Below are 21,223 nucleotides of genomic sequence, written 5' to 3' on the forward strand. Positions count from 1 at the left end.
CCTTCCCTCCCTTCCCCTCGCCTGGGCTTTTGACCCCTCCCAGCCCCTCCCCTCGCCTCCACCACCTTTGCCCGGTGGTGGTGACGTTGCGGTGTCTCTGGCGCAGACCAGGCCGGAGGCTGGGGCTGGATCCTGGCGGCCATGTTCTCCCTGCTGTCCCTCCCCTCCTGGCTCCCCAGCCTCCCCTCCCTTGAGTGGGGCTCCGGCCTCCTCGACGCCCTCCTGCAAGGTGAGCCCCTCCCCCATCCCCCTCAGCCCCACCCCCTCCGGGGCACCAGCCCGGCGCAAGACGAACCCCACCCACGTGCGTCTCCCACCGCCCCCTCCTCTAACCCTACCAAGCTGCCTACCCTCCCTACTAACCCCGTCAGGCCTCGTCGGGGCCTGCGGAGTCTCCGTCCTGAACAACCTCCTGAAGGTCTACTTCTTCGTGGGCTGTACCAAGTGAGTGCCCGCCTCCCCGGCCCCCTCCCAGGCCCCTGGAGCCCACACTGCATGCGACTCTGGCCTCCTCCGAGGGCAGGACTGGGAGGGAGAGACCACCCGTCCTTAACCCCCAGGGTGTGGCTGGGGGCACCGGTACCCCCTCCAGGGACGAGGCTGGTGGTTCTGCCCCTCTGCCCGTGCCCCCTCTACCTCCACAGTGACCCGGAGCGGCGGCTTGAAAAGGAACGGCTGCGGGCCCAGTGGGCCTCGCTGGAGACCGTGCACCTGGCAGGGCTGGCCCTGATCCTGACCGTCGTGCAGGTCCGGGTGGCCGCCCTTGTGGTGCTCGAGTTTTCCCTCCGGGCTGTCTCCATGCTGCTTTCCCTGGACAAGGTAAGACCACAGGCAGGTGGTGGGTGAGGACTGCCCGGCCCTGGGCCCTAGTTTTCACCCCCAAATACAGGAAACTGGGCCCGGTTGTCATCGCCAAAGCCAAGTCTCCACTCAGAGTGGACACCACCCCAGTCCAAGAAGATAACACAGCAGCTCCCGGATGTCGAGAGCTTCCCGTGAGCCAGGCACGGTGCTAGATGCTTTGAGTGCATCGTCTCATCCTCAGAACCACAAGGGATAAAAGTCTGCTGTGATTCCGATCTCCCACATGGGAAACTAAGGCTCAGAGATGCTACGTGGCTTATCTGTGGCCAACAACCAGCAAGAAGTAGAGTCGGGCTTTGAACCCAGGCTTCGAAGGCTTTGAGCCACCACCCTTCAGCAAGCAGATAGGTCCCAAGTAATAATCACGATTGAAATTAAGCTGAAAGAAATGATTCCAGTAGGGCTTGACCTGAAGGCAATATTCCCTCTTCGGGAACGGCCTCCCACAGAGTGGACCACCTGTACCTTGACACCCTCTGGGTCCCCGCGCGGTGAGGAGTGGGCTGAGCGCACACAATCGTGGCCCCTCTCTGCCCCCTCCCCCTCCCAGGGCGCCCGGGGCACCGAGAGGCTGCAGCTGTACCTACTGTGCCAGTACTCGCTGGGCTGCGGGCTGACCTGCAGCCTGAGCTTCCTGCAGGAGGGCGCCCCGCACCGCACGCTGAACCTGCTGCTGGGCCTGGGGCTGGCCGCGCTGCTCCGCTCGGGCACCCGGCGCCTCCGCCGCCACGTCTGCCAGCTCTACGAGCTGCACAGTAGCCAGCGCTACTGTGGGGTCTGCCTGGGCCTGCTGGCTGGCGCTTGCAGCCTCCCCCGGCTGCTGGGCCGCGCCCTGGCCGTGACCTTTGCAGTGGGCAACCTGGCAGCCGTGACCCTCCTCAACCGGGACTTCCTGACCACCTCGGAGGCTGTGCGTTTCTGGATGCCGCTCACCATCTGCTACGCCCTGCTGGTCATCTACATGCAGGGTGAGGGTCGCGGGCGGCAGTTCATTCACTCGACACTCACATCCCACCGTCTGACCCAGGCCCAGCGCTGTGCTAGGCCCTGGGGAGGCCGACGACACTCAGACCCTGCCCCTGCCATCCCAGAGCACCCAGCCTGCTAGCAGGGGCCACACAGTGGGGCAACTCAGATAAGGGTGCAGCGTGCAGGGGGAGCCTGGAGACACGGTACTTGAATTGGGCCTTGAAGGATAAGCAGGAGCCCCTGGGAGAGTTGAGGGAGCAAAGGAAATCCTGGCAGAGGGAACCATAAATGCCAAAGCCCAGAAGTGAGACAAGGCATGAAAACGGAGTGCTGTCACGGAGGCAAGTGGAGCAGATGAGGCTGGCTGGGTTCACAGGGGCCTGATGGAGAGCTGTCATCATCCTGGCAAGGCAGTGTGATGAGAAGCCATTGCAGGGGTTTTTTTAATTTTTTTTATTTTATTTTTTTATTTTTTACTTTTTTGCGGTACACGGGCCTCTCACTGTTGTGGCCTCTCCCGTTGCGGAGCACAGGCTCCGGACGCGCAGGCTCAGCCGCTCCGCAGCATGGGGGATCTTCCCGGACCAGGGCACGAACCCGTGTCCCCTGCATCGGCAGGCGGACTCTCAACCACTGCGCCACCAGTGAAGCCCCATTGCAGGGTTTTAAGCAGGGGAAAGTGACCTGATCAGATCTGGGCTCTAGGAGGAGCCACCTGGTTGCAGGGTAGGGATGGGATGGAAGAGTCAGGACAAGGAAGGGCAGTCAGGCAGGCAGAACAGCAGGTACAAAGGCCCTGTGGTGGGAAGGAATCTAGCATGCTTGGTGAAAACTTGGATCGCTGGGGCTAGAGAGCAAGGGGGACCAAGTCAGAGATGAGATGAGGTCGGAGAGGGGACTCCGGTCACATGGGGCAGGACCTCCCAAGGTGAGGAGTTTGGAGTTTACTCCAAATGCACTGGGAAGTCCTGGGAGGATTGTAAGCAGGGGAATGATTTCACCTCGTTAGTGTGTTGGGAAGACTACCGGCTGCTGAGTACACGCTGAGTTGTAGGGTCAAGATCAGAAGACGGGAGCCCAGTGAGGAGCCTGCTGTGAGAGATGAAGGGCGCTGGGACCCAGATCTACTTGGTAGAAAGAGCTCATAGGGCTTCCTGATGGAACGGACGAGGGAGTGCAGGAAAGAGGAGTCAGGACACCTCCTGTCCTGACTGCAGGGGGAGACTGGGGGTGGGCAGTGAGGCCTGGGAGGAAGAAGCACCCCTGTAGTTGCTGGGAGTGGGTGTGGTGTGAGAAGGAAGGGAGCGGGGCTGCCTGGCGAGGGGAAGGCACGCGCTGAGGAGAGCGGCGGGGGGAGCTGGGGGGTCCAGGCAAGCGACTCGGCGGGACCTCAGGGCAGGCAGACAGGCGGACGGTGACAGGGACCGTGTCTCTGCAGAGGAGCGGCAGCAGCATCCCGGCCTGCAGAGCCAGGTCCAGACGGTGCTGGTACGCATGTGCGGCCTCTTTCTGCTGCTGCTGACCGTGGGCCGCTGGCTGGACCTCGTGGGCATCTTCACCTCCCTGCTGGGCGAGTTCTGGTGCCTGCTGGACACCCGCACCCTGTTTGATCTTTGCCAGATACAGGTGGGCACCCCCTCCCTGAACGTGCCCCAGACACTGAAGCCTCACTCCAGACAGCCCTGGGAGCCTCGACAGGTTTTCAGAAGAGCCGGGTGACCTCCGTTGGGGTGGGGGTCGGAGGCGGCTGAAATCCCCTCTCCTACCTGGGGTTAACTTTTGACCCCTCGGTAGCCAGGGTCACTAGGAACGGGGCGGGCGCCCCCCACCCTATCCAGTGCCCCAGAAGACCCCGAACGGGAGGAAGGTCCTGAAAATCGGGAGGTTGAGGCCCCCCTGTGGGGTGGGGGAACTGAGTGGCACCCTCCATCCCTTCCTCCCTGCCTGCCCGCAGGATTTTCCATCCCAGAGGCCTTCCGCGTCAGCTCCAAGCCAGCCCCGGCCCTCGGCACCTGCCCGGCCGCAGGGGACGGCCCCCTCTTGACTTAGCTCAGCAAGGACCCGGAGTCTCTCAGAGCCGCCCGGGCTCACCTGGAGGCCTTGACCCCAGGATACTGCCTGGCGGCAGGACGGCAGGGCTGCCCCCCACCTGGAGCACTGGGGGCCCCCGGGAGGGAGGAGAGGATTTGGGGCTGGGCCCCTCAGAGGGTGGGGATGCATGGAGGCTGCTGGGTTAACCCTCTTTTTCTCAGGGTGGGCAATGGGTACAGCCCCTCAGCCCTGCCTTCCCGGAGCGTTGGGGGGTGGGGAGAGATTGTATCCTCAGAATGGCTTCCTCCTTTACCAACCTCCCTTGCCCTGTCCACAGACAGTAAAGGTGATTCTCTCAGATTTGTCTCAGAATCATGAACGCACAGAGAGGTGAAGAGGCTTTCCTAAGGCCACAGAGCTCTCTGACTGAGGCAGGCTCCTGGGATATGGGCCAGCTGGGTCCCTGGGGTTCAGGAATTTACTATTGTTGTGGCTGAGGACATGACAGGGATGCAGTGGCATGGATGGGCACGTGGTCTGGGACTCATCTGCTTCTTGGGTGGATGATGACCGCATCCTGTCCCATCCTAGGCTAAGAAACAACTGGAGGGAGTATGATGCCTAGGCCTCTATTGGTGCCCTTTGTCCCCAGCCTCTGACCCTGACACGAGGATCCTTCCCGTCTCATCCCTGTTCAGCCTTGTATCCCCTGCAGGGCCCAGCTCATGAAGGCCACAGAGTATATGGAAAAAGGTTGGGTACCAGCTCCCCTGCTTACCTGCTGTGTGGCCTTGGGTAGGCCACTGCCCCTCTCTGAGCCTGTCAGAAGAACAACTACCATGTGTTGGGCACTGCGCTGAGCATTTTTATTATCTCATTTCATTTTAACATCAGCCCCAAGAGGCAGGTACTCTTATCCCTTTTTAAAGTCAGAAACCGAGGCTCAGAGAGACTAAGTAACTTGCTCAAGGACACACAGCTAGTTAGTGGCAAGACAGGATTTGAATCAGGTAGCCTGACCCGCAGAGTTCAAGTGCTGTGCATGTTCCCTGCTCCCCACTTCTTGTTGAAGAATTGGGGCCAGGGAAACTAACAGAGGTGGGCGTAAAAAATATGGCAGGTCCATTCCTGGTAGGTTCTGGAATGTTGTTCCCACCACCTTCTGTCCAGGTTAGCCTGAGGCTCTACCCACACCCATGTTCTCCTGGCCCAGGCACCCAGCCCACGAGGTAGTTTGTGTCCATGGGGATTGAGGGCCCCAACTCAGAGGCCCTTTCCCAGGAGGGACCCCATACAGCAAAGGAGACTGCCAGCCAGGGGACTTCCAAAGGGGTTGTGAGGGTCAGGTTGTCTGGGAGAGGCAGGGGAGGCACCAGGGAGGAGGTGGGACCTGGAGAAGTTTCTTTGAGGATTCCAGGCTCGAATGGGTCCCACTTCTCAGCAAAGCCCACCGTGGTCACCCGAAGTCTACTGCTTTGGAGCAGACAGAGTCTGGCCTAAGATTCCACTCCCCACCCTGGGTGCACCTGAGATACAGGGACAGGCTGGCCCCAAGGCCGGACGGGGCGGTTTCAGCTCATTCCTCCAGGAATGGCCACCAACAGACAGTTCGAGCCCAACTTCTGATCCCCTGCTCTCCATCCCACCCCCAGGAGGGGCCTTTCAGCCCCAGAGTAACTGAGGTGGGGGACGTGCCTGTGGATGCCCCTCCCCCAATACAGAACCCAGCTCCCCTCTGCCTGGGAGTGTGCTTGGTTCCCTCTGGGCAGGAAACTTGCCCCAGTCTAGGAGGAAATGGCTCAGTTAGGTGAGCACAAGGCCAGCCCCTTGCCAGAGCCAGACTGGACACCGGGTTCCAACTCGGGCCTGATGTTTTTGCTGGAAGGTTCCCTGGCCTCCCAGCCCCCCACACAGCCCGGGACCCGGTGGGGACAGGGCTGGGAGGAGATTGGACTTGGCAGTCCTTTCCTTTTTATGGGCACAGGGACTGTTTTCCAAACAAAAATTGGGCCACGTGGGCTGGAATAGTATTCTTTTCTTATCTATTAAATTATTTTTGTGAAAAATCTGACAAGGGTATAAAAATTAGATCACTCTAGTGAGCCCTACCAAACAAAGAGAACTAGGCCTGAAGTCCAGAGGGTAGAGGAGATCGAAGAGGTACGGTCTGCAACAGGGCCATGAAGCTGAACTTGTTCTGCCACGGACCATGAGATCCCAATCCTGGGCCCGAAACCACATCCTTCTGAAGAGGTGGGAAACCCGAGCCCCAGTCCCTGCTGAGAGGGAACGGTACCTCTGGAGCACCTGGGGTTGGGGTGAGCCTTCCTCCTCCCTCCTGAGCCCCCGCACCTGTGGGTTTTCTGAGCTATGGCATTGTCCCTCTTGATGTCCTGCATTCCTTCCCCTATTACTGAACATCTGCATGGGGCGAGGCTCTGGGGCAAACACTGAGGATGAGCAAGATGCCCAAGTAGCAACTGGTGCTGGGGAAAAAAAAAAAAAGTTGGGCCTGGGGACAGAGTGACGGGGGTGAAGGGGGGTGTATTTGTCATCTACAGCTATGTAGCAAATGGCCCTGAAACAGCAGCGTAAAGCAACAGACACTTATCGTCTCGCTTTTTCTGGGGGTTGGGAATCCAGGTGCAGCTTGGCTGGGTCTTCTGGCTCAGAGTCTCACAGGCCACATCAAGGTGTCACCTAAGGCTGTGGTGTCATCCTAAGGCTCGACTGGAGCAGGATCCACTTCCAGTCTCACTCACGTTGCTGTCGGCAGGATTCAGTCTATCACGGGCTAGTGGACCGAGGGGCTCAGTTCCTCTCTGGCTATTGGCCAGGGTCTCCCTCAGTTCCTTGCCACGTGGGCCTCTCCATAGGGCAGCCCACGACATGGCAGCCAGCTTCCCTCTGTGATGCAAGTCAGGGAGACAGACAGAAGATGAGCAGGACAGAAGTCACTGTCTTTGTAACCCCGTGTTAAAAGCGACATCCCACTCTTCTGCTCTATTCTGTTGGTTAGAAGCAAGTCGCTGGGTCTAGCCCACCCTTTAGAGAAAGGGATTACACAAGGGCATGGCAGAGGGTGGGGGTTCTCAGGGGGCCGTTTTAGAAGCTGCCTTCCACAGAAGGCTTCTTTGAGGAGACCTGAATGGACTGCAGGAGCAGGCCAAGCGGAAAGCTGAGGGAAGAACACCCCAGGCTGAGAGAACGGCACGGGTAAAGGCCCTGAGGTGGGAACAAGCTGGGAGAATCCAGGAACAGCAGGAAATTTAGCATGGCTGGAGCCTCACAGAGAGGATGGAGTGGCGGGAATGAGGTCACAGAGGTGGGCAGGGACCAGATTGCTCAGGGCCACAGCCAGCATTAGGAATTTATTCCCCTGTGACGGGCAGCTAGTGGAGGGTTTGCACATGGAGGTGACATAATCTGACTTTTACGTTTTTATTTTATTTTATTTTATTTTTTTTTTTTTTTGCGGTTCGCAGGCCTCTCACTGTTGTGGCCTCTCCCGTTGCGGAGCACAGGCTCCGGACGCGCAGGGTCAGCGGCCATGGCTCACGGGCCCAGCCGCTCCGCGGCATGTGGGATCTTCCCGGACGGGGGCACGAACCCGTGTCCCCTGCATCGGCAGGCGAACTCTCAACCACTGCGCCACCAGGGAAGCCCTGACTTTTACGTTTTTAAAGGATTCCTCTCCTTGATGTTTTTAGAATAGACAGTGTAGGAACAGTAAACCAGTTTGAAGGCATTTAAAACAACCCAGATGAGAGCACGGGGGCTTGGACCAGGGTGGTGGCCGTGGGGGTGGCCAGGATGGTTGGATTCTGAACATGTTTTGAGAGATTGATAAGATTTCCTGGTCAATTAGATGTGGGCTTGAGAGGAAGAGAGGAATCCTGGGAACTCTTTGATTTGGGACCTGAGCAACTGGGTGAATGAGATGAGGGCCTCCAGGGTCAGAGCAGGGTTACCTCAAGCAGGTGTGGTCAGCATCAGTGGAGGGTCCAGGTGTTGTGAAGGGTGTGATGTGGTCTGGGGTTCAGAGAGACCTCTCTGACAAAGAGCTGCAGAAACCAATCCTGAAGGTTGAGGGGGAGTTCCCAGGACATGGGGTGGTGGTGAAGCCCAGGCAGGTCTCAAGGCTCCTGAGTGGCCTGAGGGATGGAGGAGGGGTCGGGTCAGTGTGGCTGGAGCCCAGGAGGCAACGGGCACAGTGGTGGGAGATGCTGTCACGGAAGTGGGCTGGGGCCAGATCGCCAGGACAGGGGAGGGGTTTTGCGTTTTCCCTAAGAGCAGCGGGAGCCGCAGAAGGGGTGTCGGGGCGTGTGATGATCACGTGCTGCTTTAGCGAGATGGCCTGGCCGGCTTGGAGAGTGGATTGCAAGGAGTAAGAGCAGGGCGAGTCCAATTTTAAGGGTCTCCTTTAGGGACTTCCCTGGCGGTCCAATGGTTAGGACTCCACACTTCCAAGGCAGGGGGCGCAGGTTTGATCACTGGTCAGGGAACTAAGATCCCACATGCCGCATGGTGCGGCCGAAAAAAAAAAAGAAAGGGTCCCTTTTAGAAAAAAGCATACAAAATTCATATGAAAGTGAATATTGATTGAGAATGGGAAAGAAAAGCAGGTCGAGCTGCTGGAACCCTGGAGATCTGGGTCCTTCTTCTGACATCTCTGTGGGCAGTTTGCCAGGAACACTTAGAGAGAAATGTTTCCTGAGTGTAACCTGGCTGCCCCTCCCTCCTACAACACTTCATTACTTCCAGAGACCCCCAGTCCTCACAGGGGCCGTGCAAGTGAGAGGCCTGGGCATAAGTTTCATTAACTTCACAGTAAGCCCACCTCTGCGGAAGAGAGAAGCGGGGAGGCCGGTGAGGGGCCCTGGCAGGGTCTAGGCCACATTACACTTCAGCAAGGAGGCGTCTCAGGGATGGGGGTCCTCACTGCCAGAGAGCAGTGAGGTGTTGGATAGATGCTGGTGGAGGCTCGCAGTGAAGCGGGAGCTCAAGGAGGGGCCTGGGGTCGGTGGGGGAACGGGGCTCTGCCCCCTGGCAAGCAGCCGAGGGCTTGGGGCAGGCTCAGGGACCCTCCCAAGTGCGTGATGCCAGGACTTCCCTTCCTCTGTCCACAGAAGGGGCTCTGACCTTCAAGGCCTGGGTCAAGGACGGGCCTTTCCGGCCCACTGAGACTCACGCCCCACCATGGCCACCCCACACGTCCCGCCCCTCATCGTGAAGGCTGTGCGGGTGTGCTTAGTTGAGGGGGGGCTGTGGGAACCAGGGGGTCCAGCCAGAGCCAGCTCAGGACACTGGACCGGGAGGGGATTAAGAGCCAGACGTTGTTGTCACGGCCAGGTCTAGAGGCTGGGCCCTGCCTGGCCCAAGTGGACACAGGCTTGGGGGCCTGAGAGTGGGGAACTCCATGTGGCTATAACTGTGGCTTGGTTACTCCCTACTTGGTTTTTGAACATTTCCCTACACGCTTGGCCTGTTTAGTAAAAGGGCTTGGAGCTAGACTACATGGGCTTGAAAGAAGCTTCCTAACGGAGATGACCCTGAGCAAGTTACTCTCTCTGTGCCTCAGTTTCCCCACTTGTTGAGAGGACTGAACAGGATGATGGACGTAGGGCACTTAGACCGGAGCCTGACTGTGGCCTCTAGGGCCCTCCACATCGCCCCCTCCCCACAAGGGACTGCAACTCAGTCTCGGCCAAGCCCTTCTGGTGTGAAGGGTCAGTGAACACGCTGAGTAAGAGGGACTGGGAAGGAGGCACCGGCTCAGGCGGCAGAAGCAGGAACGGATCTCAGCGAAGCAAGAGAATGAAGAGGTCTCCCGCCACCCCGTTTTGTCCACCAGACTGTTCCCCGGGTAGAGGAAGAAGAAGCATGTTTGCATTTTATTTGCAAAGAGCTGCGTGAGGAATTGTAAGCCTGAGCTCCGTATTTTTCTTGTATTATTTTCCCCCAGCCTTCAGGACGACCTTGTAAGGAGTTGATTGTTCTTTTCTCTATCTTCCCAGAGAACACTCAAGGTTCAGAGAAATTAAGTGACTTGCCCAAGGTCACAGAGCTACTAAGTGGGGGAGCCAACATCCAAATTCAAGTGGGTCTGACTCCAAAACCCAGGCTTCTTAACGGCTCACTACCCTTTACTACTTCTCATATGATTTGCATATGCAGCTCCTTAAGACCCCCTACTCTTACTCCTGCATTTCATCAGAATTACTGAGACCCTACTATGTGCCAAGCACTGTGCTGGGTGCTGGAGACATGGAGAATAATAAGACACAGCCCTGCTCCCCGTTTGGTGGGTAAAGCATATTGGTTCAACCCAGCAGCCTTGAAATGAATCCATAGGATTGACATGAGTCCTGACACCTGGAGTAATCAGAGCAGGCTTCTCAACAGTGGTGACAGTGGTGCAGAGTTTGGAGGAAGAGATGATCCAGACCCATGGAGTCTCACCAATATTCCTCATGACTTTGCTTTAAGCCACAGAAATAGTTTTAACTGGTTGAAGAAAAATGAAGAAAAAAGAGAATGCATTGGCTCCAGAGATCCAGAGGTAGGACTTCAAGCATGGCTGGATCCAGCAGCCTAAGTGATTATCTCCTTTTTTTAAAAAGTAAATTTATTTATTTTATTTATTTATTTTTGGCTGCATTGGGTCTTCATTGCTGTACGCAGGCTTTCTCTAGTTGCAGCGAGAGGAGGCTACTCTTCGTTGCGGTGTGTGGACTTCTCATTGCAGTGGCTTCTCTCATTGCAGAGCACGGGCTCTAGGCGTGCGGGCTTCAGTAATTGTGGCACGCGGGCTCAGTAGTTGTGGCTCGCAGGCTCTACAGTGCAGGCTCAGCTGTTGCGGCGCACAGGCTTAGTTGCTCCGCAGCATGTGGGATCTTCCCGAACCAGGGCTTGAATCCGTGTCCTCTGTATTGGCAGGTGGATTCTTAACCACTGCACCACCAGGGAAGCCCATTATAGATTTGGGTCTCCTTCTCTATCATCTTTGCCCTGCTGTCGTCTGTCTTGGTCCAAGTGTTGGCATAAATGGTGCCAAGCTTGCATCCTGTCACCCTGGAAAAATACTGCCTCTTTCTACATAGTTCCAGCCAGGCACTGAGAGTGGGAGTGAGCTTTCCCAAAGAGAAATTGGGTGCTGTTACCAGAATCCAAGAAAGTGACACTAACTGACAGGAACCACGATGTCCCTTCGATTCTCCAGCAGAACCAAGTCTTCCTTCCCTTCAGCACTTTTGTCCATCTCACTATAATATCCCAAAACCTCTGTCCTCTATATGATAGGAAGAGGAAAGCAACTCACCTGAACACCTACTAAGCGCCAGGAAAATTCATCCACATTCATTCCAACAAATCCTCGCAAAGCCACAGGGAGGTTCTGCTATCCCAGGTTCACGAGAGGAAACTGAGGCTCAGAGAGAAGTGACTTGCCCAAGGTAACAGGCTGGCATGTGACAGAGCTGCAGTCACTCACAGATACTGCTGTTACTCATATCTGTGCTTGCCCCCCTCCCCCTGCAACCTGCCCCTTCTACAGTTTGTGGGAGCCCCCACTTCCCTGCACTGCTGCACCCCTGCCCAGCCCCTAGCACAGTAGGTGCTCAGGAAACAAGTGCTGAACTGACCCGACTTCAAGCAGGCAGAGGGGACGATGGAGGGAGGGAGAGGAGCAGAACCAGGACAGGGAGGCCCAGGGGGGTTTCTGAGGCTGTTTGCCAAGCAGTAGACCCCAACCCGGGTGTATGATTTCAGCTTCACACGTGGGCACCCCTAGGCTAGGACTGACGCTTCTGCTCCGACCTGGCCCAGGTGGAGCCTGTCCAGGGGAAAGGCAATTGGACCAATGGATGCTTCCCCACCTTGGGGTCACTGGCTCCCTGGGGGCTGCAGCTCAGGGAGCCTCAGAGGAAAAATCACAGAGGGGAGGACACCTCCATGCCACTCTCCCCAGGCTTGTCACTTTTCTTGGATCTAGCTGCAGAGCAAAGGGACCCTGTGAGCAGAGAGCTCTAGAAACCAGGTGAGAGTGATGTGGGAACAGCCAGCGCCACCACTGGTGGGGCACCAACTCTGGACCAGGCCCTAGTGCGCCCTTTCCCTGCCTCTGTCCCCAGCAGCTCTGCAAAGGGGAGTATTCATGTCTTCATTCGAGGGCAATCAGTCCAGCTGCCCCATGTTACAGGTGAGGAAACAGAGCCTCCGAGAGAGAAGGAACTTGTCCAAGGTCACAGCCAGCACCAGGGTGTGAAGAGTTAAGCCTAAACCTGACCTCAAAGCCCATGTTTTCCCTACTGCCTTCCTCTCCCTGGAATGCTCTCCCCTATTCCTCTTGTGGCTGGTTCCTCTTCATATCCTCCCAGAGAGGCCTGCCCTAGCCCCACCCACACCCTTATTCTGTCTCAGCCCCTTGCTTGTTCCTTTATAGCACACATCACCGCCGGTAATTATGTTCATTTTTGCTGGGAGTTCCCTGGCGGTCCAGTGGTTAGGACTCAGCGCTTTCACTGACTGCCAGGGCCTGGGGTTCAATCCCTGGTCGGGGAACTAAGACCCCACAAGCCAGCCGAGGACACAGTAGGTGCCCGACTGCTCTGTGGGCAGTAGGTGCCGTGTTCCCCAGCACACTGGACAGCAGCAAATGTCCCCACTGCCCTGGACCTTGCCCCTGTCTCCCACCCCTTCCCTGCCACCCAGGGTCTCAGCTGCCACAACCCTAATAGAAGATTGAGCCCCCTTGCTCAGGGGCTTGGCAGAAAGCTGCCCGAGCCTGGCAGGACAGGAGGACGGGAGCAGGGCCTCTGAGCTGGCAGACAAAGGGCGTGTGTTCTCATCCAGCGCACTTCCTGGGTTTCCATTGCAGGAAGCCGGGCACCTGCTAAGGTGACACCGACACCAGGGCTGGTGCGGATGTCCTTTGTCCGGGACGCTCCTCTCCACCCTGGAGCAGCGGCAGAGCTGGGACAAGCGACCAGGGGTGTTGGACAGCCGGTAAGTGGTGGCAGCTGGGCCTCACATACCCCTTGGACCTTCTCCCTTCCCAAGCCAGTCTTAGCCCAGAGCAGGTGTGGGGAGGCCTGGCTCCTAGGTGGAATCGCTGGGACCTTAGACAAGGCTCCAGGTCAACCCTTCGGTGCCTCCTTGTCCCACCTGGAGGTGCGGTAGGAGGCTCAGGGGTGTATCGTGGAGGAGAGGGAGGGCAGCTCCATTTTTATTTGTTTTAACTAAGCTTCTGGGTCACAAAGCACTTCAAAAGGGGGTTCTATGGCTGAAAGTGTCTGAAAACCCCTGGCTCGCACTTCCTCCTTAGGGTCCTTCCTGTGGCTGGCGTCCAGTGACTCCCTCCTTCCTCCTGGGGGAAGGCATAGGGGTCTTGCTCTGAGCAGTGCTGCAAAGGGAAGTGACCTTACCAAGCTGGAGAATGAGCCTGAGCAGGGGCTCAGGCAGCCTTGAGTGTGAGCCCGCCTCTGCCAAAAAGCGAGGGAGTCACCTCTCTTCCCACCTTGAAGGGCGGCAGCTGCACCAGCCCCTGGGCAACATGTGTGCCCGGGGGCACCGCTGGTCTGGGTTTGAATCCAGCTCTGCCACTTGCCTCTTGTGTGACCTTGAGCCTCTGTGGGCCTCAGTTTCTCGTCTGTGAAGCAGGGATAATCAGCCCTTTCCCATAGGGCTCTCCCGGGGATTAAATGGAAAGGTCTGTAGGCCGAGCATCAGATAGAAAGCCCCTATAAACGGCAGCTACTGTGATTACTGTTGTTATTGTAGAGTGGCTGAGAGGATCGGATGAAAAAAGGGATGACAAGGGGGACAGGAGCGGTGACAAAACGTAGGTGAGGGATTTAAGGAGGCGGGATGAGAAGGAAGAGCGCGGGACATGGTGTCCAGGTCCCCCCCAACCCCCATGAGTGTGGCCCACAAGAGCAGCCCCGGAGCCCTCCCCGCCAGCACGACTCCAGCTTTGGGCCCGCAGAGGGGAGCCGGACCCTGCCTGGCCGCCCCACAGATGGCGCCGGGTCCCGCGCTCCTCTGGCCTCAGCCACTGTGGCTTTAATCAAAAGAACAATCTGTTTGCCTCTGAATCAGACCCAGATTCCTTTTCCCAGCAATGTTCCCTGGGCCTCCAGGGACTCAGGCGGCCCATCCAGGCTCCATCTCCTGCCCCAGAGCCCAGCCTCGGCTTCTCCCTCCCCATTCCACGTTTGGGGGATGGGGGTGCAGGAGGCGGAAGGGGGTCAGGTACAGGGCCCAGGGTGGCAAACCGGGTGACCTGATTGCCAGCTGGGCCCTGTCGACCAGGCCTCCTGGAGGAGCCTGTCCCCCCAAGACTCTAGGACCCACCTGCAGGGTGGCTTAAGGGCCCAGACAGGTCATTACCCCCATTTCAGAGGCGAAGAAACTGAGGCCCAGGAAGGTGGAGTGACTGCCTAGGGTCACATGATTCAATCCAGATCCACCTGACTCTTAAGACCTTGGGAGATCCCAGGCCAAACTGGTGGAGCCACCAACCCAGGTGACTGGGGGAGGGGGAGGGGAAGGACCACTCTGGGTTCACAAAGGACGAGGAGGGTGGGCAGCGGAGGAGGCCTCCCACCCTCCAGGCCTGGGTCGAGGGGAAGGGAGGAGTGGTCGAGGGAACAAAGGGAGCGGGGAGGGGGCGGCGCGGGGCGCGGCCGGGCAGGTGGGGGGGCAGGTAGGGGCCGCTTCCGCCCGGCGGGAATCCCGGGCCCCCTCCCCCAAGCTTCACCTTTTATGGTAAGGCGGCCGGGGCGGCGGGGCGGAGGGAGCCGAGGGGGCGGGGAGGGGCGGGAGGCGCCGCGCCGCTCCCGGTTCTGCTCGATCGGGTGACCGACCGGAGCCGCCGGGGGCGCGGGCGGCCCAGGTAAGCGGGGCGGGGGTGGGGTAGGGGTCCTGTCCTTCCGTCCCCGCCCCGGCGACAGACAGGTGACAGCACGGGCAGCCCTCGGCCGGCGCCCACTCTGCTCCCCAGCCGGGACCCCAGCCCCCCAGCCGGGACCCCAGCCCCGTCGCTCCCGGAGGGGACCCGCGGGACGAGGGGCCGCGGGCTCTGTCCTTCTGTCTCAGTCCCTCGGTCTCTGTCCTCCGAGTGGAGGGAGGGCAGTTCTTGGGGGGAAGGCTGAGGTCCCTGCCCGGGAGCGGCACGCGGAGAGCAGGGACGGGCAGGGCGGAAGCTCCCGCACAAAGAGGACAGCGTCCCGCACATGGATCGAATTAAAGTCCTCGGCAGCGCCCCACAGTGACCCGGCCGGCCGGCCCGCCGGGCTGCTTGCTAGAGGGCGCTGGGTTTCCGGAGCTCCGGGGTGCTCCTGGCCCCTTTACCCAGCCAGGGTCAGGCGAGGGGAAAGAGAGGCCGCAGTGCTGCCCCTCTCTGGGCCTCAGATCCTCTCGGGGGCTGGGAAGGGGTGGGACTGGGCGATCCCCAAGGTGTGTGCCTGGGGCATCCTGGCCTGGGTCCTCCTGCAGCCCGGATCTGAGGACCCCGGGAAGAGGGTGGGCAGCACCCAGATCCCTGCTCTTCATAATGATGGAAGCTAAGTCCTGGTCCTTGCAGGCCCCCCAGGGGCTCCTCCTCCCCCTCTGGGGCTGAATAACCAGTTAGCTTTCTCTTGGCACCTACCAAGTATCAAGATTTTGAGTACCCCTCTCCTTTTATCCTCTCAGCCACCCTTCCAGAAAGACCTCATTCTTCTCACTCTATGAAAAAACTGAGGCCCAGAGAGGTTCAGTGACCTGCTCAGGGTCGCCCAGCAGGAAGGAGGGGGCCCAGGGTGAACTCAGCCCTTTGTGCCTCCTCTGCTTCCCTGGGGTGGGGGAAAGGAAGAGGGACCTCCTGTGCCAGGCTGCAAGGTCCCCTGCAGGGGGCGTGGGGCTCAGTCTCACTCCCACCTCCAGCAAAGTTTAGCTCAAGCCTAGGCTACAGCTTAAAGGTAGTTCCAGAGGGTTCTGGAGGGGGTTAGAAGGAGCGTTACAGGGGACAGTGTGGCAGCAGGGGTGAGGTGGGGTAGACTACCCCACTCCTGGAGGCCCTCCGGCTCAGCCAGCCCGGGCCCTGCCCTGGGCCGCAGTCGAAAAGCCCGGCTGGGTGGGTGGCTGGATCTCAGCCTCCTTCCTTCCTCTTGACAGGAAATGACTTTCCTTCCCTTTGTTTCCACTTTCTCCGCTTACCCAGCTGGATCTCAGATTCGCCCTCTGGGGGAGGAAGGGTGGCTGCCGAGGGTCCCCTGGGCTGGGCTGGCGGGGAGGCTGCCCCACAGGGAGCTCTCTCACCCACAGCCCACACTAGGGTGACCTGGTGGGCAGTGGGACCAGGGGGAAGCCGAGGCTCCCTTTCGTTCCCCGGGGCTGACTGACTGGGCTTTGAAAATCCCTAGCCCGGCCTCTTCCCCTGGGGCCTGAAGTCCCTGCCGGAACCGCAGGGGAGGGATGGGGGTGGGGGAGTGCTGCCCAGCTGTGAACATCTGGTCTCAGTGCTGGGACGTTCGCCTTAGACATTTTCTGAGAAACCAGCAGATCTGATTTCCCGGTGGGGGTGGGCCGGGATGGAGTGGGGTTCAGGGCAGGAGGGGAGGGAGGCAGAGGAGGCATCCTCAGCTGTCTCTGGGGATGAGCCCAGGATATGCTGACCATCAGATAACTGGTCTGGACTGGGCCACCCTGGGGTAAGAACAGGCCTGGGAATTTTGCCCCACCCCTCCCCCCCACCCCTACCCATCCAGGGAAGAAAAAGTGTGTCCTCTCAGGCTCAAGGATACCCCCTGGACTTCCAGGTTGGATGGTGCCCTGTTAGAATTCCAAGTCTGCAGCCTCTTGCTTGGGGCCTCACCTGGCCTCATCTATAAAGTGGGGACATAACGCAGGCTGTGTTGAGAATTAGGTGACTTCTGAGGCTGGGAAGGCACTCTTCATAGTGCCTGGCACAGGGCGAGCACTTTATCAGTGAGTGCCCTTGCTGTTTCTTGCATTTAAAGGTTAAATGCACTCCTTGCTGTTTCTTGCATTTAAAGGTTAAATGCACTCTGAAAGTTGTTTGCAAAAACAGATTCTTAAACTTGTAACGAAGTATGAAATTGAAGTCGAGGACAGCCAACAGAAGCAGATGTACTTTCAAACATCACTTACAAAACAAACAAAAGAGAAGTACTTTAAAAGAACTTTTAAAGCTTTATTCATATATTGGTTTCTTATTCAGGTTTCTTATCAGAACGACCTGCACGTTTTAACCAAACACAAACGAATTTAAAAGGAATTTAGGAGCGTATGTTGTTGTTTTTGTTATTATTATTCTCCATCAGTCTCCAAGAGAGCCCACGGTGGCCAGTGGAGGGAAGCCTTTGAGTGGCCACTTGGGCTCCAAGTCCACGTTAGGGTCCCTTGGGGCCTCACCCCCAACCCACCCAGCCCCACCTCTCCAGGTTCACTCTTTGGGTCCCTCTTTACTCTCCTCCCCATGAATCTATGGGCCGGGCTCTGGGGCCATGTCGGCGTGGCCCATATAGAAAGTAAGATAGAAAAAGGGCACAGTCCTGAGCTGAGTGTGGTCGACTCACCCCAGCCCATGACCCCACCTCATCCCTAGCTCTGGAGCCTACTCTCTGCAGGAACCACCTGAGAGAAGGAAAATGGGCTCTCCCCGGTGGGGATGCCACCCTGCTCCCAGATCCAAGCTTTGATGTCTACTGTGAGCCAGACTTGGGTCACACAGATATCACAGACACAACTGAAGGTAGATGAGGTCACTTGTCAGTTGGGGGGGGGCAGACATGGTGATGGTGAGTCAGCTGTCATTGCCCTGTGGAATAGACAATCGCCCTGGAGTCGGGAATCAGGGGAGGCTTCATGGAGGAGGTGATGTTTGCTCTAGGCTTCTAAGGAAAAACTGAAATTCACCCTGCAGCAGGGAGGAGAGGAAAAACAGGTGGTGGAAACATGCCAGAGCAAGTAAGGGAGAAAGATGGTCCAGGAACCGTGCGTGGTCCAGGGTGGTCAAAAATAGGTTGAGGCCAGGGAAATTTAGACTTTATCTTGAAGGTAGTAGGGAGCCGTGGAAGGCTTTTGACTAGAGGAGAAACTGATTTATGCTCCAGAAAGATCACTCCAGAGACAGGGTAGGAGGCAGGTTTGGAGATCATTGAGGCACCCTCACCCCTGTGCCTGAACCAGGGCTGTGATCTTGGAGATGAGACTGAGTGAGACATTCTGGCCATACAATCAAGACTTGATTGGATGTGGACTCTGATGGCGGAGAAAATGATGCTGGTTTGTGAGCTGGGCCGGGAGAGGGCAGAAGAGCCGAGTGGCCAAGAGCATGGGCTCTGTGTTCAGATCCCAGGTCTGCTGCTGCGTGACCCTGAACAAATGACTTCCACCTCTTCACCTGGGTTTCCTCATCTATAAGATGGGCACGTGATTGTGCGGTAATAGTGCCTCTCCCCGCAGCGGTGGGAGGATCTGTGAGTTAATGAACAGAAAGTGTTTAGGGCCCTGCTGGCACAGAAGAGGGCTTGGTAAATGGTAGCCGATTGTTCTTCTGTCCCCTTTGCCTCCTGGAAGCCAGCCCTGATGTTCTGACGAGAGTCACACTGTTTCCCGCCCACCGTGGAGCTGGCCTGAACGTTGGGGACATCACCTTTCCCAGGAAAATCCAGATCCCAGGTGAGGGAGTTCACTTGGGGTGTGGCCCTGGGCTGGGACGAGCAGTCAGCTGCCCTGGGAGTGGGGAGCTGCAGGAGTGGCCCCTCCCTCACGCTCCCGTAGAGGAGGGAAATTAATCATTTGTGAGGTGAGCAGGGCAGGGCTGCCTTCTGCTCCTCCAGGTGTGTAGGTCTGGGGGAGGGGTATTCAGGACTGCCGGGTCCCACCCTGTGGCCAAGCCACCTGGTGGGCACCTGCGCTTCCCTGTGGGACATCCGCAGCCCCTTCCGTGGCTGGGTGGGGCGCTGGCACTGTGGAGTGGCTGCTCCTGTCTTGTTGGGAGGGGAGAGGCTCCCTGCCCTGGGGGTGTCTGCGTGCCCAGGTGCAGCACCTCTGCCCCGCCCCTGCCATGCCCTGAACCCTGCCCAAGCCTGCGCCTCACTCTGTCCCCAGCCCCACCAGAAGCTGAAGCAATGGCCTCAAAGCCTGAGAAGAGGGTCGCCTCATCTGTCTTTATCACCCTGGCACCTCCACGTCGAGATGAGGCTGTGGTTGAGGAGGTGAGGCGGGCAGCTTGTGAGGCCCGGCCTGGCTGCCCCCGGGAGTCTCCTGCTCCCACGAAGGCACCCGGGGCCGGCTCTGCGGGGAGGCTCCGTTCTTGGACACCCCCCAGCAGGGCTGCAGCCCCAGTGCCAGCTGTTCCACATCAGCTCTCCAGTGGAGGTAAGAGGGCGAGGGCGGTGGGTGGGAGACCCGGTGAGAGGCATCACCAAGGTGGGGAGGAAATGGCAGGCTCTGAGGTCATTCGTTGAGCACCTGCTGTGTCCCAGGCAGCCTCTGGAACCTTCCTGCCTGGGTTCGAATCCTGGCTTCTCCGCTTCTTGACTGTGTGACATTGGCAGGCCACTTAACCTCTCTGTTCCTCAGCTTCCTAATCTGTAAAATAGAGATAATGATAGTACCCACCTCAAAGGGCCCTTGTGAGGATTAGATGAGCTAATACATATGTAAAGTGTTGAGCCCAGCGCCTGCCATGTAGAAAGTGCTAAATACCCACTGTTATTATTCTGGGCCAGGCACTGGGAATGTGAAAAGAGAGAAGGTTTTCAGCCTGCATGAAACTTACCTCCTGGTGGGGGAAACAGAGGTAATAAAAACATAAAATATAACATCAGGAAGACACAAACACTCTACTAGAATAGAACACGGTGAAGAGCTGGGGAGGTACAGCTTTTTATGGGGTGCTCAGGATGGCTTCTCAAAGAAGGTAAGCTCAGTTAAGACCTAAATGACAGAGTGGAGCTAGAAGGGAAATGGGAACAGTAAGTGCAAAGGCCCTGAGGCAGGAATGGATTTGACAAGTTGAAGGACCTGAAAGATAGTTTTGTTTTCTCTTGCGCTCTGCCATTCACTTGCTGTGTGGTCTTAGGCAAGCTGATTCCTCACTCTGGGCCTCAGTTTCTTCCTCTAGAAGATGGAAATTTGGTCACGTATGTGATGTGAAATCTCAACTGTTGGGTAGAAGCAAGGAAGGATGACAGCCTAGGGGCCCGAGGTGGCTCCTCGTCTGATAGGGCACCAGCTCGAACAAGGAGGCACTGAGACGCTTAGTGCGAGAGGCCAGCCCGGGAAGGCAGGTGAACGCCCCGAAGTCCTCAGAGCGAGGCTAAGGCATCCTTGTGCATCCATCACCATGGAAACCACCTAGAGGCCAATGGGAAGCACCAATTATGGGAAGCCACAAACAGATGGGAGAAGGGACCACACGTGGATACACGTGAGAGTCCATGAATATTCGTGTAACATGCTTCTTCATTATGACGCAGCCTCCTAAACTGATCTTTCCTTCCTAACCACACGTGCCAAGAACAACCTCCTCCTGCTGCTTCTCTGTACAGGAGAAGCAGGACCATGATGACCAAAATTCACACATCAGGACATTGATCCAATGGGGGAAAAAAAAATTATGGCCCTTCTGGGTAGGAGAGGGAGCCGAGGAAATATAGTTTAGTTGCCCAAATGCCAAACTTGCCTGGACCTTTTCATGGGGTATTGGAATTACAGGCAGAAGATCCAGGGAGCAGGTTTTGTGGTAGCAAAACCAGACCAGACCTTCCTCGGGTGGGATGGCCTTACAGTGGCTGGTCAGGCATGTTGCTGGCCAATTTGGCAAACACAGAGCACGGGGAATCTTGGGGTTCAGGCCCGCTGGGGTGAGATAAGTTCTAGGTGAGCAGCGGTCATGAGTCTGGCCTGACTGCAGAACACAGAGGTGAGCCCTGGGGGTCTGCCTTCTGCTCAAAGCCAGCTCTGCAGCAGGCTGTCATCGGACACCTCACCTATGCTTGTCCCCTTAGGAATCCACCAGCATTTCTTGAGCCCTTTCATCCTGGCAGAAATCCCCCCCATCTCTCTCTTGAATTCCTGCCCACCCTTCACAGCTGAATGTCGAGAACCTCAGGCAGGTCCTGGGAGAGGCCTCAGCTCTCCTGCTGTCTCTTCCTGACCTGGTTCCCGACTCAGTCAGCTCACGTAGGGCAGAGTCTCACACTTTAGCAGCGTCAGCATCCCCTGGGGGCTTGTTCTAACACAGCCAGCTGGGCCCTACCCTGGGCCTTCCTGATTCAGCAGGTCTGCGGTGGAGCCCGAGAATTTGCATTCCTTACATGTTTCCAGGTAAGGCTGATGCTCTGGT

At 57.7% G+C, this 21,223-nt stretch overlaps 2 protein-coding genes and 1 long non-coding RNA gene across 5 annotated transcripts in view; all 3 read left to right on the top strand.

Annotated features, from left to right (window-relative positions):
- On the top strand, positions 1-19,011 carry TMEM82 (transmembrane protein 82). Its single transcript, XM_067721410.1, has 10 exons — positions 1-229; positions 372-444; positions 645-819; positions 1,415-1,832; positions 3,272-3,459; positions 3,788-12,064; positions 12,743-12,870; positions 13,190-14,389; positions 18,448-18,549; positions 18,982-19,011. Exons 1-6 carry the CDS (start codon positions 142-144, stop codon positions 3,875-3,877), a joined length of 1,032 nt encoding a protein of 343 aa, XP_067577511.1. The 5' UTR covers positions 1-141; the 3' UTR covers positions 3,878-12,064; positions 12,743-12,870; positions 13,190-14,389; positions 18,448-18,549; positions 18,982-19,011.
- The window catches only part of FBLIM1 (filamin binding LIM protein 1), a 26,533-nt gene continuing 20,031 nt past the window's right edge, over positions 14,722-21,223 (top strand). For all 3 annotated transcript variants that reach the window (XR_010939396.1, XM_067721389.1, XM_067721401.1), the window contains exons 1-3: positions 14,722-14,758; positions 18,452-18,549; positions 18,982-19,251. Coding sequence is in view for 2 of the 3 variants with exons in the window: in XM_067721389.1 (XP_067577490.1) it covers positions 19,002-19,251 (250 nt within the window). In the remaining variant the exon portion in view is untranslated. The remainder of the gene's footprint in view (positions 14,759-18,451; positions 18,550-18,981; positions 19,252-21,223) is intronic.
- Positions 19,260-21,223, top strand: part of LOC137215802 (uncharacterized) — a 3,481-nt gene continuing 1,517 nt past the window's right edge. The window contains exon 1 of the long non-coding RNA XR_010939441.1: positions 19,260-21,196. This is a non-coding gene — a long non-coding RNA (uncharacterized lncRNA). The remainder of the gene's footprint in view (positions 21,197-21,223) is intronic.

The sequence above is a fragment of the Pseudorca crassidens genome, chromosome 2 (assembly GCF_039906515.1).
Source record: "Pseudorca crassidens isolate mPseCra1 chromosome 2, mPseCra1.hap1, whole genome shotgun sequence".
In the NCBI taxonomy this organism is placed as follows: Eukaryota; Metazoa; Chordata; class Mammalia; order Artiodactyla; family Delphinidae; genus Pseudorca; species Pseudorca crassidens.